Here is a 17,550-nt window from a genome sequence, read left to right as displayed (position 1 = left end):
GGGCAGTTGTATTGCATTTAAATACTGTCATGGGTATCAGCTTGCTCCGGCACTGTGGGATGGTACAGAATTGTTTCTGGTAATTGTATGGCACATTCAATCAGAAATATTATCCTGCGTATTTGAACAATGGGAGTCTTTCAACTTGTTTCTATCACGCGCCAACAACACAGTCCTATTTGGGAACTGGAGGTACTTGAAAAATGGAGTGTTGGCATTTTATCACATCAAGCTGTCTACTGACCAATGAGTGTTTGCTAAATGTTCAGCCAGTTGTCTTCAGTTTCTGGAATTCTCTCGCTGTCTAATGGAAAAGGATCTCAGAAATGATCTTTGGGGGGAAATGATGAGATTATGGTTTTGTGTTATGGACTTCCGCCCAGTGCTCCTGAATGAGACCTTACAGTGCATCAGCTATGACTCACTGTGATCCAGAAACACACACATTGAGTTTCTCCTCTTTTTTTCCTTCTCGTCTTGCGTCCTGTGTGTGTTTTTTTTATGTGTACGTCTCCAGCCTACAGTAAAGACCAGGTCGACATAGCCACTCAAGGCTGGTTCATCGGGCTGATGTGTGCCATCGCCCTCATCGTGCTGATACTTCTCATCGTCTGCTTCATCAAGAGGAGTCGTGGAGGCAAATATCCGGGTAAGACCTCATGCTGAGAGTGCGATACCTGTTAGAGAACATTTAGGACACATTTTCACTTTAAGTTGTTTGAATTTGTTATCTAACATTTTACCCGCATTTTCCAGCAAAATAGCCATCATACATTTGGTTTGCCATCAACGGTATTTATCAGTTCTGATTGGTTATTCATTCAGATCGATCAGTCCAGCAACAGATGGTACTTAATGTCAAGGTATCTTTTTAAGCAGCAGGTACAGGCAGGTACAGGAAAAATGCTGCTTAATTGTTCTCATAGCAGTTAGAAAAAAATATATTCAAATGAGAATCGGGGATGTTTCACAAATCAATAAGATCACTATTATATCGTTTGTTCCGAACCATCAAAACATCACAGAGCACCGTTAATGTTTTGCAGTTTCTGTAATGTCTAGGTGGAGGTTGCATGACTGGTTTCCCAAAATGTCTAGGTACGTGGTGAGCTTTGACAGCGTGAAAATAACAACTAACATCCAGAGAGTGATGGAAAGCCAAACAATGACAATAACTGAGAATGATAATAAACACCTTTCAACTCTGGTACAAGACTTAACAATTAACATTTGATGCTTGGTCCAGAGAAGGTTACTAGGTTGAAATCTGAGGTGTTTTTGCACCGATAATGTTTAAATGTCTGCAACATCTATGAGGTGATTTATTAATTTATAGATTGGATGTAGAGCGAGAGAGGAAGACTGTGCTTTATGTTAAGTAAACTACACCTTCAATTATCCATAGGAAATCATACATAAACTGTCAAGAAGCTGTCTATCAAGCTCGCTTAACACATCTAAAGTCAGTGTTGGAGTGAAGTGTTCATGTACATGTTAATCGCACTATAAGCGTGAAGCAACAACAAATATAGTGTTCAACTACAACTCAAATGAAATTAGGAGACAGAGCCACCAAACTCATTTGAATGAATATAGGCTGAATACAAACACAGTATGTGGGAATAATGACTTACAAGGTTTTGGCGTTCACAATATGTTGGATCTTTTGCGTGTCAACATTAACCCTTGAAGGCGACTGGAAGAGGATAGCGATTACATTTCCATAATAAGAATATTTTCTTTGCTTTTTCCTGAAGTCCGAGATAAAAAAGACCTCCCTTTGGACCCAGTGGATCAGAAGGACCAGGATGGATCCTTTGATTACCAGTAAGTATAACTAACAGGCTGTGATCAGTAAACCTGACACGTCTGTTTTCCATTTATTGGTCTGAGCTTGGACCATAGCCTTAGAAATGCATTCAGTGGTCCAGTGAATCTGTGGCGAATGGGTAATGGTGAGGTATGAGGACACATAAGGACAGTGAGACAGTGAGCAGGATGTTCAATGAATGTCAGTACAATATAATGTCCAAAACAATTCCATGATTTTGTGAAATAATTAATCTTGAAACGTTCAATTATGTGGCTTACTCTAACGCTCCGATCTAGTTTACTCAATAATATAATGTAATGTAATGTAATGTAAAAATTCACACACAAAAACCCGTCAGAATGATAAACACTGCAGGAAAGCTGACAGTGCAGCTCAGAAAAGAAAGCCTCTTTGTGTTTATCCTCATCATGCATATGTAAATTAGATTTAAATCATTTAATATTGTTTGCACAGAATGTCTCTGTTGCCAAGGCTATACAAATAGGAATTGTCCCCGATGTTGTAACACCCTCACAACATCAAAACTCCATCAAGTTATTACAGCGGACGTAAGACGTTTTGAAAGGGTTTAAGAGACTTTTTGTCAAGACATTGTCCTTTTAGAGAGGAGCTTTGTCACCATCAAGTCAGGCAAGCACTCAGGACGGTTGGCATTCGAGAAACACAGATCAGATGAGGCGACGTTTTGGTTTCTGGCACAAGGATATCAGCCTCGATTACACAGTTTGCGTACAAATGATGATCAACGGGCAAATGTCTAATTCAATCTGTATGCAGATACACTTGGAGTCCAGCATGTAAGATCATACTCATACTCTGATACTTTGATTAATTAAACTAAATTACAAAAAAAATAGTAATTAGGTTACATTTACAGGATATATTTCAATCAAATAAGTACTTTACAACAGGGTTTTCATATTTAAACACACTAACATGAACATGACCTAAGAAATCCAAGACAAAACCCATTTAAGATGTTAAGTGAATGTGAACATTAGTGTTTATAAAATAGCTACAAATCTTGGTTTTGCAAAGGGAACTGAGGAATATAACTTGAAGTGTCCGTGTTTGTGTATGTGGGGTTGTATGTGTTAGTAAGTGATGTGTCTTTTTCCTTCCAGGTCTCACTGATCTTTGTGGTCTCATTCTTCTTCATGGAGAATGAGTCCGTCTGTCTGTCTCTCCTTCTTTTCAATTTTACTAAACAAACGTTCAATTTAACCAACTTTCTACACCTGCTATCCACACATTCCTAACTCAGTTCTGTGTCAGAGTGACATTAAAACTACTCACCTTTATTATAGACAGTTTATATAAAATAACAGTCACGGGGTCTTGTCTCAGTCTTTTGATCCTGACAAACTAAATCAGAGCATACCCTACAAACTGCAGCCATATATAAATTTCATTACATAATAGTGACCTCATCGTCGTCTTTTACAATGTTCATCTTACGTTTTACAAATGTAAAACTTTAGAGAATGCGCTCCCAAAAGCCATTTCTTCTTTCATGTTAATTGCATTTGGCAAAATTATAAATTTGCCTCTTTTGATTGACACAGTAGGGCCTACGATGGCATTGAAATTCTAATAAGAGCCCAGTGTTGAAGGGTATTTTCAAAGGTGCAATCAGCATTTATTATCACCAAAGTCGATCCGTGATTACTAAATTCTGTGTGATTCATCCCTCTTCTGTGTGTGTGTGATACTCTCATCTGTTAATCAATAACTTTTTTTAATATCAAATTCTAGCCCCTCTCGTATAGTCAAGGTCATCATTTACTATTTGATGCTAATCCCTTACCAACTCTGTGTGTGTGTGTGTGTGTGTGTGTGTGTGTGTTTGTCTATTTGTCTGCATGCTAGGATCAACATGCATGTATCATCTTGAGGTTGTTCCTCCTCCTACCTCTTTCTTTCTCTCTACACTCTTTCTTTCCTCGCTGTCCTCATATCGTCTTCCTCTCTTTCACCCACGCTGAAATGGGCAATCTGCCGCTGACAGGAACGCAAACGAAAATGAAAACGAAAATGAGAACCAGAACGAAAACGAAACAGAGAACAGGTACTTTGGTTTCTGCACGGCTGTTTTCCCGGCCTGCGCATGTAGAATGGGGCGAAGGGGGTTAGGAGGGCGGGGTGTTAACGAAAGCCTCAGAGTGCACAAGAGTAAGAGTCTGCCTGGGTGTGTTGGTTTGGCAGCCAAACGGAAAAATCAAACTGATGTACGCAGCGTTTTTTTTTTTGGCACTTGGGTCAGTTTGGTGTGAAAGGATTATGCACTTTTCAGGCATGGCACAAAAGTTGTTACCTGTTCACCACTGCATATCAGCATGATCGACAGGATTCAGCCGAGGGTTAGGATGTTCCTTAAGGGTGTCAAACGTTAAGAGTAATCCAAGAGCAGCCACGCCGAAGCATCTCCATGGTAACAACTTCATCTTTAGGTTATGTGAAATCGAGTCAGTGACCATTTGCGCCCTGGAATTTTAATTCTGCAGTCTACGAAATGCAAAAAAATGCAACAAAGTCTTTTTTCTTCAGACTGCAGGTGTGACCCCTCAGCCCCTCTGCGGCTGTTGGAACAGAGCTGCCTCATTTTGAATTTTGCTAATGCGGTGAGGCCTATAAACCCGATGACTTCAACAGCCTTATATTAGTATTTCAGAATTAAAGCTGAGCCGTAACTTACAGTGTTACAGACTTAGCCTAAAAATATCCCCGATCATGTTCTTTTTTTATTCCGCACATGGCGTGTTGAAAATATATATCTACCTTGTAGCGGGCCAAGGTGCAGGAAAAGCACTGTATATTCTAGATAAGGAGCTTTATGTCCTCAACACGGCAGAGTGACTGTACAGGGTTTTTAAAGGCTCAAACCTAAATTTAAAATGCGCCAAGTTAATCATAGTGTTGGATGAGCCTCAGGCTGAGTTATAGATTCATGTGTGAAGAGGACATTAGCATTCAAAGCTCAGTTGAAGCTTCTCCCCACTGGAGAAAAAAAGTTCTATTTATTATTTTATGGTGTGACTGGAAGCAGCTTTTTAATGGAACCTAATACAAGTGCAGTGATTACGCAACTCCATTGATCGTAATGTAATTTGACAGCGTTCTGTGCATTCTGAGCAGCGTATGAACCTGTCAATGAGAAGAAACTTTGTCTCAAATGTTTTCCCGTAATGGACCAAAGAAACATCCGTCTACATAAATATGTCAAGCACTTCACGGATCAAGTATTGCGGCAGTCCAAGGAGATGCAGTGATCCCAAAAAAAAAAACAGCCAGTGAACAGCGTGGGAGGTGTTACACTGCTTTGTTCCAGCCAAGGCGCTTACATGTTTTTCACCCTTCTAGAGGTTAATTGCTTTGTTTTTCCTCCGCTGGCTGACATTTAAAAAGCATCCGCCACCAGGTGCACAGGGCGAGAGATGGCGAGGGAAATCAATTTGGGTTGTGGCGAGGGAAGGGGGTGGGACGTTTGGTGTTCGGCACAATTTGACACCCATAAGGAACTGATTGAGGTAACAAACACCTGGAGAACATTTGGAGGACAAAATCAGTAAATATAGAATTTGAGCATTGAACAACAGGACAAAAGAGGAGGAAATATGTCATTGCCAAGAAAAGGTATTAGAAATATTCTACGACTGACAGTAGTGTGTGTTGCAGTTTACCTGTTCTCTCCATCCATTGTTTTCTTCACATTCTATCTTCTTCCAGACAGTGTTTGGTAGTTTTCGTCCTCTGTGAACAAATATGCTTTTTGATATTGAGGGAAGTTCTTTTGGTTGTTGCATGACAACAAACATGGAATTACAATAATGTTCATTGTTTGTGTCTATGGGTAGGTTCAGAAGTCTAAGGACCGATGTTTTAACTCCTTCTAACTACAGATCATGTACTTCACACCACTATTAACCATTGAAATGCCGCAGACTCTCACACAGCTTTCCATTCATTTCCATGCAATATGAAAGCCATTCAGCCGAACTAAAATTGTTTAAAGCTGTCGCATGACCATAAAAGTCTGCATTCATTTTTGTCAATGATACATTATAATAGCATGAGTTGAAATGGGCCTCGCATTACCTTTCAATGATATTACTGTCGAAAATAAATGCTGACATGGCCAATGTAACAGCTTTCACAGTTGATTGATTTTTGTGCTGTTTGGAAATGAAAGTTTCTCAGGTACAAAAACATGACAGATAAAAAAAAAGAGCTGAAAACCCCATCTTGTTAAATTGTCAGCAGGGGCTGAGCCGTTATGTAATGTACTGTAAGTCAAAACCAACATAAAACATGTCTGGCACCCATTGCTCCCTCAGAGAGGTAAGACTAAACTGTCTGGCCTTATCATTGGTGGCCAGCTCCTGCAATTTAATGTAATTTAATTTAGTTTTGGCGCCTATTTTTTAGTCTTTTGTTGAAAACAGTTAATGTTATAGCAGGGTACAGTACTTCCAGTGACAAATACAAGCAGTCAAACTTGATCTGATCTAGTCTATCCATCCTTGCAGGTCAATTCTTAACACAGTGATCCATCAAAATCACGAATTCACAACCACCAGTTAGTTACTGTATAGTTTGCGCTTCACCCAACTATTCTGACACTCTACCAGCCGATTTAAAGGCATAACCCCGCCCCCACAGAAGGAATGCCAACATAGGTGCAATTCGTAAATAATGAAAACAAATAATTAAAATGTACGTACTTGATTTGTAGTCCATGAGCTAAAACAATGTTATGGTCACTTAAATCCTTCTTCAGGTGTTGCCATAAGCATGCTATACTGCACTTTGTATTTCTTCTTACTTTATTCAATGTCAGTGTTAATATTATCATTTGATATATGTGTATATGTTAACCTTTAGCAAAGAAAAGTGTTCATGATGTTTCCCATCACCTTACTCCCATACTTTTTCAGTGTGTGTTTATTTCTCATACTTGTTTGTTATTCATCTGTGTCGTGTCTTTCTGTTCCCCCGCCCCATGTGTGTCTTGTGTCTCTTTTTTGATTTCTGTTTCGTCCAAAGGTCTCAAAGGTATGAATGGAAGTCTCCCAGAGCCTTCATCCTGATCGTCGTAATCTTGCTCTTTAACATAGCACACGTTTTCTCCTGCTCATTTGCAATACAATTTAATCGATTGTCTGTTCTGCGCAGCGTCAATCTAACATCCATTGCTGATTTCCTGACTCTGTGGATTCAGATGGGTGAATTTGTTTTGTGTAATGCACACAAGGTTATCTGAAACCCTCTCCCATCTTCTGAGTTACTTCCTCCACCTTTGCTCTTTCGCTCCAAAAAGAGAAAAATCACCTAATCAGATAATTGAATCATTGCCGTTTCTGCCATCTTTTAATCTAAAGACATTTTGAGGTCTTAGAAATAAAAGGCTGTCTCTTAAACCCCTCCAGGTCATTGAAGTTGCCGTACCGATCATTCAGAAGAAAGCTTGGCAAAGACTAGAGCAGGCATTTTCAAAAAGGCTGCCAGTTGGATGGATTAATTTCATTTTGTTTTGCCACCTAGTCTTTAGTCTTTTGTTGAAAACAGTGTCAAGTGTCACACCAGGGTTCAGTCTTACGGCTTCCAATGATCCGGTGGAGCGGACGCACACAAGCAGTCAAACTTGATTTGATCTACAGCAGTCTATCCATCCTTGCAGAAAATGTTAAAACAATTATTTGTCAAAATCATGACTTCACAATGACCAGTTAGTGACCGTATCGTTTGCGCTTCTTCTCAATTTTCTGACTTTCTACCAGCTGCCCCTACTCAAGGAACGCCAATGCCCGTGCAATTAGTAAATAATGAAACAATAGAAACTATTAAGTACTTGTTTTGTAGTCCATGAGCTAAAACAATGTTATGGTAATTTAAATCCTCCTCGGGTGTTGCCATACATGCTATGCTGCACTTTGCATTTCTTACTTGTTTGTTTTAATGTTTAATGCATTATAATTTGATATATGTGGGTATATTCTCCTTTACCTTTAGCAAAGAAATGTGTTAATGATGTTTCCCCTCACCTTACTCCCAAAAGTTTTCATTATCTGTTTCTCTTACCTGTTTGTTATTCGTCTGTGTCATGACAGTCTTTCTTTCCCCCCGCCCTGTCTCGTGTCTGTGTCCTTTGTCTCTTTTCTGATTTCTGATACATCCAAAGGTCTCGGCGAAGGTATGAATGGAAGTCTCCCAGATCCCTCATCCTGATCGTCGTTATCCTGCTCTTTAACATTGCACACATTTTCTGCTGCTCATCTGCAATGCATTTGAATCGATTGTCTGTTCTGAGCCACGCCAGCCTACCATCCACATGAATTATATCTATAAAATTAGTGGAAAGGCACGGTTAATCTCAATGTTGTCCGCAAGTTTAGAATACAAACATCATTTCCGGACTCTGTGGATTCAGATGGGTGAATTTGTTTTGTGTAATGCACACAAGGTTATCTGAAACCCACTCCCATCTGAGTTACTTCCTCCACCTTTGCTCTTCCACTTCAAAAAGAGAGCAGGAAAAATCACCTAATCAGATAATTGAATCATTGCCGTCTATGCCCTCTTTCATCTGAAGACATTTTGAAGTCTTAGAAATAAAAGGCTGCCTCTTGAAACCCTCCAGCTCATTGAAGTTGCCGGTGCAGGACAGTCAACAAAAGAAAGCTTGGCAAAGACTAGAGCAGGCATTTTCAAAAAGGCTGCCTCTTGGATAGATTTATTTAATTAGCTGTTAGAGATCTAATCTCAAAGTATTTGAGTTGCACTGGTGCGTACAGAGATGTCCTTCTGATTTACTTTTGAGACACTCAGAGGAAATCGAACCACAGACCAGTTTAATGTGCCAGATGCTGCTCTGTGCACCTTCCTGCATATCTTCAAGACACATGTAGGCCCTCTGAGCAACACCTTTCATTCTTTACACCTTTACTGGCAAACTTCTGCTGATCATTCTGTCTCCCGTAAGTGCCATATTAATCAGTTAAGTCATCACAGCTGTTTCCCTCACAGGTATCCAATCAGTGCTCATCTCTCCCGCGACTCTCTGTAACTTTGTTTCATCTCTTGACACAGTCTATTTCACTGTGTTGAATGGGACATTTTTGTCAGTTTACCTTCCAATTCTCCCGTCGTCTCTCGTCTTACCTATGTCACACATATCGACATGAGCATGGATTAGACCAAATGTCAGGTTCCACTGTCGGCAGTGTGAAGCTTCTGCAATTGCAACACACTCTCTGGTCCCCTTTCTTTTTAAATAGGGACCACCACTCCACACTGCCAATCCCTAGGCACTGTGCCCAACCTTCATGCGACATTGAGAAGGCGCTTCTGCCAAGACAACCGAACAACTTCCAGAGCCTTTAGCATGTCAGGATAAATCTCATCCAACCCTGGCAGCTTGGCACTGAGGAGTTCTTGAGGCAGAGAAATGGGCAAGTCTTTAACTCTGCCACCTCTTCTGAAGACATGCTGGTCGGGTTCAGGAGTTTCTCAAAGTATCCCTTTATGTTGGCAGACTCTGTCCTCGGTTGAGGTCAGCAGTTTTCCCCCTTGCTGCCTGCCAGCCTGACCAGGTCCTGCCTTCCCTTCCTGAATCATCTGACAGTTTGCAGAACCTCTAAGTCAACTAAATGTGCTTCTATGTGGCCTCACACTTGAGTTTTTTCTTCTGTGACCACTGAAGCCGCTTTCCTTCTAGCCTGTCAGTACCAGTCTGCTGTTGCAGGTGTCCCATAGGCTACTCAAGCCTGAAAGTCCTCCCTCTTCACCCTGAGGGCACCAATGGGGTTTTGAACAACAACAAGCAACAAAGCCCTTCTTGTCACAGCTCAGTGTGGCCACTTCCACAGTGGAGGCTTTGAACATTGACCAATCAGTTTCCATGTCCCAAGCTATGGACAAGTGCCTCTGCCAGACATTACCACTTCATCCTCACTACTCGGTGTTACAAGCAATCCAATCCTTATGTGACCCAAGTGAGGGCTGTGTCTGTATTCCCAGTAGCTAGTCAAACAAATTCACAGTGTGTGTTGGCCTTTGGTGAGGCCTTCCATTGTCACCAATTCTGTTGGTGGACAGAATCTTATGGCACAGTCAATAATTGGAGAGTTATTCAGTTTGGTGACCTTAAAATTGCAATCACTATATTTTCCAGACATCATTCTTATCGTGTCTTGTCTTGTCTTGTCTTGTCTCGTCTTGTCTCGTCTTGTCTCGTCTGGGAAAAGACTAAGTAGACCGAATCATACTAAAAAGAAATGTTCATGAAGTTTCATTCCCGTTCATGTCAGTTTTCATAACATAGTATGACAAAGTTGTGGCAGCTTTATTTTATAAGAAAACAAATGCTGGATTTTTGGTCCAATCTGAGCTGTGGTCAATGTGTTCTGTTGATTAATACGTCTGGTTTCTAAAATTTTAAAGTATTGTGTTTCGTAAATGTTTTGGCATGGAGCCTCAGAAGCTAGGGTGTAGATTTTATCCTGTGGTAAGAACCTGAATACATAAGGTTGGACAAGTCTGAAAGACGATGAACTGACATGAGCCGTAAGGAAAAATGCTTATGATAAAAATCTCATGCACATCGCTCACATTGTTGCATTTTTGCTGTTTACTGCCGGCTTGATCTAAGACAAAACAGTTGGACTAACACTCGTGTTATCCATGCATGAAGTTCTCTCCTCTAAAACCAGAGGCAGAGGAAGTGAGATCAAGCAAATGGGGCAGATTTTAAAATCCCTATAATGAGGGTTTTATGCTTGAATCCCATGTCAGAATATGGTCATGAGAGCACGTGTATGCAAATGTAATTACTGTGATTTCCATGCTGTCCGAAGGAGAAGGAGGGAAGAATCGACTATAGTAATAACGCACAATTGCTTTATTTGTCTTAACTCGTATTTCCCATAATGCCTCACTTGCCGCAACATAATGCCCCTTTAATCTTTATTGATGGGACAAGCCAATGCTGCACTGCATAACAAAGTCTTCATCTTTAAAGTCATGTAGTCTTTTTCATCTTGTTTCCACAAACCTCAAAAAATTGGTATCAGTATCATCAAATAAGACTGAATAAGACTTACTGCTATATTGAACCAATGTCAAGAATAAAATGAGCCGATTAAAATTGGAAACTGGTTAAAATAATATATTACAAAAACAAAAATGATTCGCAAGATGCAGACGTTTTGCAATGTGCTCCTGCAATCCCTAATCTGTATGCGGCTATATAAAATACTGTTTTAGTCCCTGTTTTCAGAGAAGTTGGAGCGCCTTGATTGTCTATAATTGCCCCAAACACCATTCCACCCCCAATACATCCCTTGACCTTTGTCTTCATACAATCTTCCAGCAGTGACGAGGACAACAAGCCTCTGCAGGGCAGCCAGACGTCGCTGGATGGTAAGATGAAGGAAAGCGACGACAGCCTGGTGGACTACGGCGAAGGCGGCGACGGCCAGTTCAACGAGGACGGCTCCTTTATCGGCCAGTACACAGTGAAGAAGGACAAGGACGAGACAGAGGGCAACGAGAGCTCTGAGGCCACCTCCCCTGTCAATGCCATCTATTCCCTGGCGTAGCACTTGGAGCGCCACCTGTGGGACTCAGCGGGGCCCTCTTAAAGACAGGAGGGCCACAAACCACAACACCACACGCCAGACACAAACACACACAAGTATATTAATATATTGAATATATATAAATATATACACACACGTAAGAAATGCACCTAGAGCCTGTCTGGAGACTGTGAGCTGCAACTGACAATGAAGGGAGCAGCCGTTCCTCTGAAGACAAGCTGGAGGTCCATCGGAGTGAACGTCAACCACAAGCCGAACCTTTATTTTCCAGCTCAAAGAAATTGGCCCTTTGAGGTGAAGTTTGGACAAACTGGACAGTGCTGGTTTTCCTCTGCGCTCTGCCTGCCCCTCCCCCGCCCCCCTCCCATCCCACACACAGACTTTCGGTGTGCCTTCGGGGCAGCTTTCAGCATTCGGAGGTGACAACAAGCGTTCTTTTCTCTTATCTCTAGGGATTTCTTTTCGGTTTTCTTTCTGCTGCGGACATTTTCAGTGATTGTGCTGTGCTGCCAGTTTGGCCCCTCCCCCCTCTGTGTAGCATCCCCACGCTCCTCCCCTCAACATATCAGCTTCAAAACATTAATTCAATAGGATGCCGGCAGATTTGTTTATCATATTGATATTTACGCAATGAAAGATTTTCATTATTCCACAGCTGGTAGAAAAGTCATTGAATCTTAACAAATGCTGTATTCAGTCCTGGCACGCGTTTTAGTGCCCTGCAGAACTATGCACTCTCACCTCCTCCATAACACCTTGGTTCGTATCAGCGCACCTTTTTGGTTTTTCTTTCAACTCTCACAGCTTCAGAGATCACGTTATCATTCACTTTGCCTTTCACCACGTGCTAGACATTTTCTTTCTTACCTCTAATCCAAAGTTGCAGTGCAGATGTCCAAAATGGCCGCCACTAGCAAAGTCATTCTCTCCAAGACAGCGACAAGCTTTGCTAACGTATGTGGTAAATAATTACCATTTTTTTCAGATGATGATACATGTTATTTTGGAGCATGGTAGTAACTTAGAGCAAGAGAAAAGGGAAGGACAGAGAGAGGAAAGGTAGTTTTGCTTGAGAATCACCAGTAAACCACAACCCGATTTATGGCCTAGTTAGCATGCAGGCTAAAGCTGCATTCATGTCATGTGGGAACAAATGTTCAGATGGTGAAGCCGGAAAGTTTCTGTTGGCTTTGTTAGATCCATCTTAACCTTTTCTGTTGTAATACTTGAACAAATGAGTGAAAGCCTTGCAATTTTTGATTTTATGACACAATTTTATCTTTTTGATGCGTCATTTGTGAGGAAATCTTTTTTCATTTTTGCAGTGTGCTATTGTCTAATTTCCTACATTTTCCTTTTTTGGTGAGACCAGAAATCTTGAAGTCGGACAATCTGCGGTCCCACATATTTTTTCTGTAAATGATATAACTTATTTAAGCGCAGTACTATGCCCCTGGATATCCGGATGTGGTGCGTAAATACTGTTTTAAAAGCCTTCCCTAAACTATAACTGAGCTTCTCTGTGTTGGCACATTGCACCCCTGGTTGCCAAAATGCTGAAATTCCCAGAACAGACCCGAGGATGTGACATAAGCGTCCTTAGTGGAAACTACGCTCCGTCACCAAACCTTGAATTCCCGCGCATCTGAAAACTGAGATAATCAATGTTTTCAGCTAGAGGCTCACATCTCCCCTTCCTTCCCATGGGACATGAATGCAGCATGATCCTCAAGGAGGGATCTGCACCTCTTTCCTTCCCACTAGTTTTTATAAAGTCAATCAGGCTGTCGATCTTTGCGGATATAAAAGGCAGCGTAGAGTAAAGATGACAATATTTTGCAGCATGGAAATATATATACATTACACTCACAGACACTTTTGAAATGAAAAGTTAACTGCTTATTTTTTAGTATTTGCAGAGGAAGGAAGAAAAAAAAAGAAAGGTGTTTGAGGTTTTTGGAGTACGCAGGCTCAGTATTCCACTTCCTGCAATATCATCATCGTCATCTTTTACTGGTCTTGTTTGCAGACTGATGGACTGGCAGTGAAAGATTTGCGTGTATTTCTTTCACTTGCACTAAATGTTCACCGAGTGCTCACTGCTCTCACCACAGCATTCCAGCACTCATAGTTCCATTTTACTCAACAGCACTATTAAAATCTCCAAGGCTTAAATCTTAACTGTTGACAATTAGCCACTGGAGTCCACATCGTATTTTAAATATTTACTTTATATTTCTATTTATTACATTATGTGGATAGTATTAATATATTAGTCCTTAATTTATGAATTGTTATATACACATTTTTGACCATTTTGTTTTGTTTTTTTCACACCAAAATAAAGTTATTGTTGATCATGAGAGGCATTAAACATGACAGTATGTACGGCGCATTTTTTTTGTGGCAGCTGGCTTTTCTGCTGTAAACAACAACAAACAAAAAAAACAAAAAAAATGTCACCATACATGAGAAGACTCATGTTTGTCTGTCCTTTGTGCTGCTCTTCTCGTACTCATGTTGTATAACTGTTATTCCGTGTTGTTATTCAGATTTTTATGTAACATAACTTATCCATCACACAGAAATTTAATATTGATGCTTATTATTTATTTGGCATATGTTCTGTACATGTAGGTCCCGACAAAAATCTCTTGTCTTTGTAAATATTTCAAGGTCGACCTCCAAAAAATGCTTTATAGGAGACAAAGTCACAAACAGGGTGCGTCCTATGGTTTGTCCCACACCTTTGTAATGTAGATTTGCACTCTGAGCAAGAATCATGTTTCACTCTGTGTCACCCTCTGACATTGTACAGTAATATATGGGACCGGCTGCGGCAAAACAATGGTTTGGATTATATATTGTGAAAGAGGAACACATTAGTTTCTCTGTGATATAAATAAGGCATAAGTGCTTCTGAAATATCCTGTTGTAGCATTTGTCACACACAGAGAAAACGCGCGTTTGCTGAAGGATTGGAACCAAGTCTCCTCCCTTTCACTGTGGCACAGACTCGTTCTTCCCACAATGCCTTTCACCCAACATGTATAGCTGTCATTAGTCAGGGGCCGCCTCTTTTGAACAAACGTGTGTTTCAGATGGAGGTAAGCAGAAGAAAACAAGCAGCCATGTTTTCAGCGGCATCTCACTCGTAAACCTGTTCAATACACACCCCAGCTCGTCCTTGAATACTACGTGCACTTTAGTTCTTATCAACTGTCCTTTGTCTTTTCTACCTCTTATACCTCTGTCTAAACATGACATAATGGCTTGGTGTGTCAGTAGTGAGAGCGTGATGCAAAGACCCATGTGACATTTTGACCAATTAAAGCCAGCTGGTATAAGAAGTGGAAAAGGCATCTCAAGAATCAACATGTCTTGACACTTACAAGACATTGTTTAGTCCTTAGTTTGACTTGATATGAAGTTCACTGTACAGTAATACTCCATTATACCTAAAGGATGTCACTTCATGGCTTTTGTTCAACCTTTGCCGAGACATATAACAACAAGATTGTAAAGAACCTGCTACGTGTTGAAATATAGTCATCAAAATGGTGTTAAAACAGCCACTGTATGTTACTGAAGCTCGATGTGTTAAAACATTCAGTTTACCACTGAGTATTTTACAGTTTTCTGTACGTGTCTGTTCACCTGCAAATCAGCATGTTCACCTGTACTGTTATCAACAATGGCAGATCACAACTTCTCCTTCTGCAATCTGTTAAGAAGACAATTCCACACATCTACATCTTCAACCTTCACTAAACTATTGCTCAATCTTATTTTTTCCCCAAAACCAACTATTATGACCAGGCATTTCAGAGGGAATAGCACCCGCATTCACATTACAAGATAAACCCGAAGGTCCTCCGCCCCAAATGAGGTGGTCCAATGTCACAGAGCCCAAAACTAATGGTGCATTCAGGTCCTCCTGGTCAGCTGGTGAAGTGAAACAATCTCTCAATTTATCATCAGTTAAATGGCAGTGGTAAACTTGGGAAACGTTCCAATATGATTTCACAGTTATGAGTGGTGGCACTGTGGACAAAGGTAAAACAGCATATATCAATGCGACTCATGTACCCCCTATAATAGCTTTTTCATTGGACCCCGCCATGTTATTGATAACTCAGACACATGATACAATGTGGTTAGAGCCATCTGAATGCACCATTGAATAACTAGCCAACGCTCAATGGATTTCAAGATTAATGCAATCACGTTGTGTCCTCCAAGGGCAGCAAGAGGGCAGATAGGGTGACATTGCTGTGAAATGAAGCGCCCCTTGAGCTTAAATGTTCTCTTTCCAATGCAGCAGTCTCAAATTTTACAAAAACAGAAATGTCAGAATTTGTATAATTCTGATTTGCTAATTTTCATCTTCCCTTTTTCCTGAAGAACCTCAAAGCAATATCCTGAGTTTTAAACAGCTGGGTGTTTTCTCTGATGTTTGTTAACTCTAAGGCTCATGTGACCGCAGGCTTTGTTAGTTTGAGAGCTTAGAGCAGAGAGGTTGTGAGTGAAAGCATCAAGTTGGATTTGTTGGAATTATTTTCCCTTTAACTCCCTCAGCAGGGCCGTTCTCTTTCCCCCTATGTGGCTTGTAATGGAGAAAATCCATAAACAAAGAAAACAGAATTATGCATATTCGCCTTTACACCGTGCTGTTTTTCATCACGATTGGTGTTCGTTTAGAAACAAGCGTCTCTTTCAACAGTCTACACTGTCTCCGTTCACCTTTCATGGGGGAAAAGAAATATCGGTGTGCAGCTCTGTGATTTCCTTCAGTTCAAAATGCTGCAAAGTCTAAAATGTACGTGCCGCACGTAAAGAGATTTGTCGCTGGTAACTGTGGATTTTTTTGTTCACATGCAGTTTGTCTTTTCTAATGAACTCACACCTTAGCATCTTCTTTTCCCATGTATATCAGAGCAGCTCGTCAAAGTCTTGCTTCGACACGCAAAATAACAGCTTTTGTAAGGTACATCTACTCAGAAAATGGCATAAATATATTCACCATGTATGCGTGTATGATGAGATGTTGCAACCTCTGCTAGTGACGCCTTCTTTATAGTAAAGCTATCTCCTTTTCTCTACCTCCTGACTGGTCTTTCCTTGTCTCTTGTTGATCTTTGGGCTGAATGCCTTCAGTAAGTCTGCTTCCTTTTGTGTGCAATGCAGATGGAAGATGTCACTGAAGTTGGAAAAGGTAATGGAAAAATAGCATATGTTTGTTTTTTTTGTCCAACCCTTCACAGACAGATGTAGAATTGCAAGAATCAAAGCTCTTCAAGTGATGGAATGCTGCATCCCATCAGTGGCTATGCTTGTAAGAATTATGTTATGTACAACAAAAAGCCAGATTGAGCCAATCATCTGATCAGCTAAGTATTCTTCCGTGATTGTGGAATTGCCCCAAAGACTGAGCTTGATGTAAATAAATGAAATTACGGTCATTTAGCAGACGCTTTTATCCAAAGCGACTTACAATAAGTGCGTTCAACAAAGGTAGATATGTAGCCAATTCATAATTTTCAATGAAAAAACCTGAAAACATTTAAATACCTCACTGCAGTTTCTAATATTTTATATCTGAAAAGATAGACAAGAAATGTGCAAAATAAAGAATGACTGCTTGCTCAAAGAAACCTTCACCAACACACCGACATGCACTGTTATAAGCTGAAGCTGATGCCTGAGCGCCACAAGATGCAGTACCAGATGCCCATTAGACGCTCATTCCTTCCACTGCTTATCCAGGTTTGGCTCTCTGCAATCTAAGCCAAGTAGCTCAAATGTAGGTATTTCTAACCACCTACCAACAATCTCCAATTGTTGCTTAATTGTGCAGAGATTCTCTTTCCAGTCATTTTCACATAATCTGCACCAATCACTGATCGTTCCTCCATGAACTGCTCAGATCATATTCAGATGACATTCAACCATCCAGCGCACCTACACATCCAGAAGTTCAGTATTAAATGTAATCTTTAATAGGTATCCCATATAAAAGCTTGTACACCCTTAGACACCACACTGCTCATTTTTACAGCCATGTATCAGCCCACAAAGTAACCAAACCATAACTTTATAAGAGTATTGATTTATCCGCTA

At 40.6% G+C, this 17,550-nt stretch overlaps 1 protein-coding gene across 7 annotated transcripts in view; it reads left to right on the top strand.

Annotated features, from left to right (window-relative positions):
* Positions 1 to 16,532, top strand: part of nfasca (neurofascin homolog (chicken) a) — a 63,643-nt gene extending 47,111 nt beyond the window's left edge. For 6 of the 7 annotated variants that reach the window (XM_076156414.1, XM_076156416.1, XM_076156419.1 and 3 more), the window contains 3 exons: positions 518 to 649; positions 1,758 to 1,827; positions 11,202 to 16,532. In XM_076156414.1, coding sequence (XP_076012529.1) covers positions 518 to 649; positions 1,758 to 1,827; positions 11,202 to 11,430 — 431 coding nt within the window. In that variant the 3' untranslated portion in view covers positions 11,431 to 16,532. Of the gene's footprint in view, positions 1 to 517; positions 650 to 1,757; positions 1,828 to 2,958; positions 3,903 to 11,201 lie in introns of all 7 variants that reach the window. The other variant, XR_012964018.1, reaches the window with a different exon arrangement.
* The last annotated feature ends 1,018 nt before the right edge of the window (positions 16,533 to 17,550 follow it).

This window comes from Genypterus blacodes, unplaced genomic scaffold (assembly GCF_046128005.1).
Source record: "Genypterus blacodes isolate CSIRO-AG114 ecotype Tasmania unplaced genomic scaffold, CSIRO-AGI_Gbla_v1 ptg000070l_1, whole genome shotgun sequence".
NCBI lineage: Eukaryota > Metazoa > Chordata > Actinopteri > Ophidiiformes > Ophidiidae > Genypterus > Genypterus blacodes.
The sequence above is the reverse complement of the archived record's forward strand: the minus strand, read 5'-3'. Positions and strand labels throughout refer to the sequence as shown.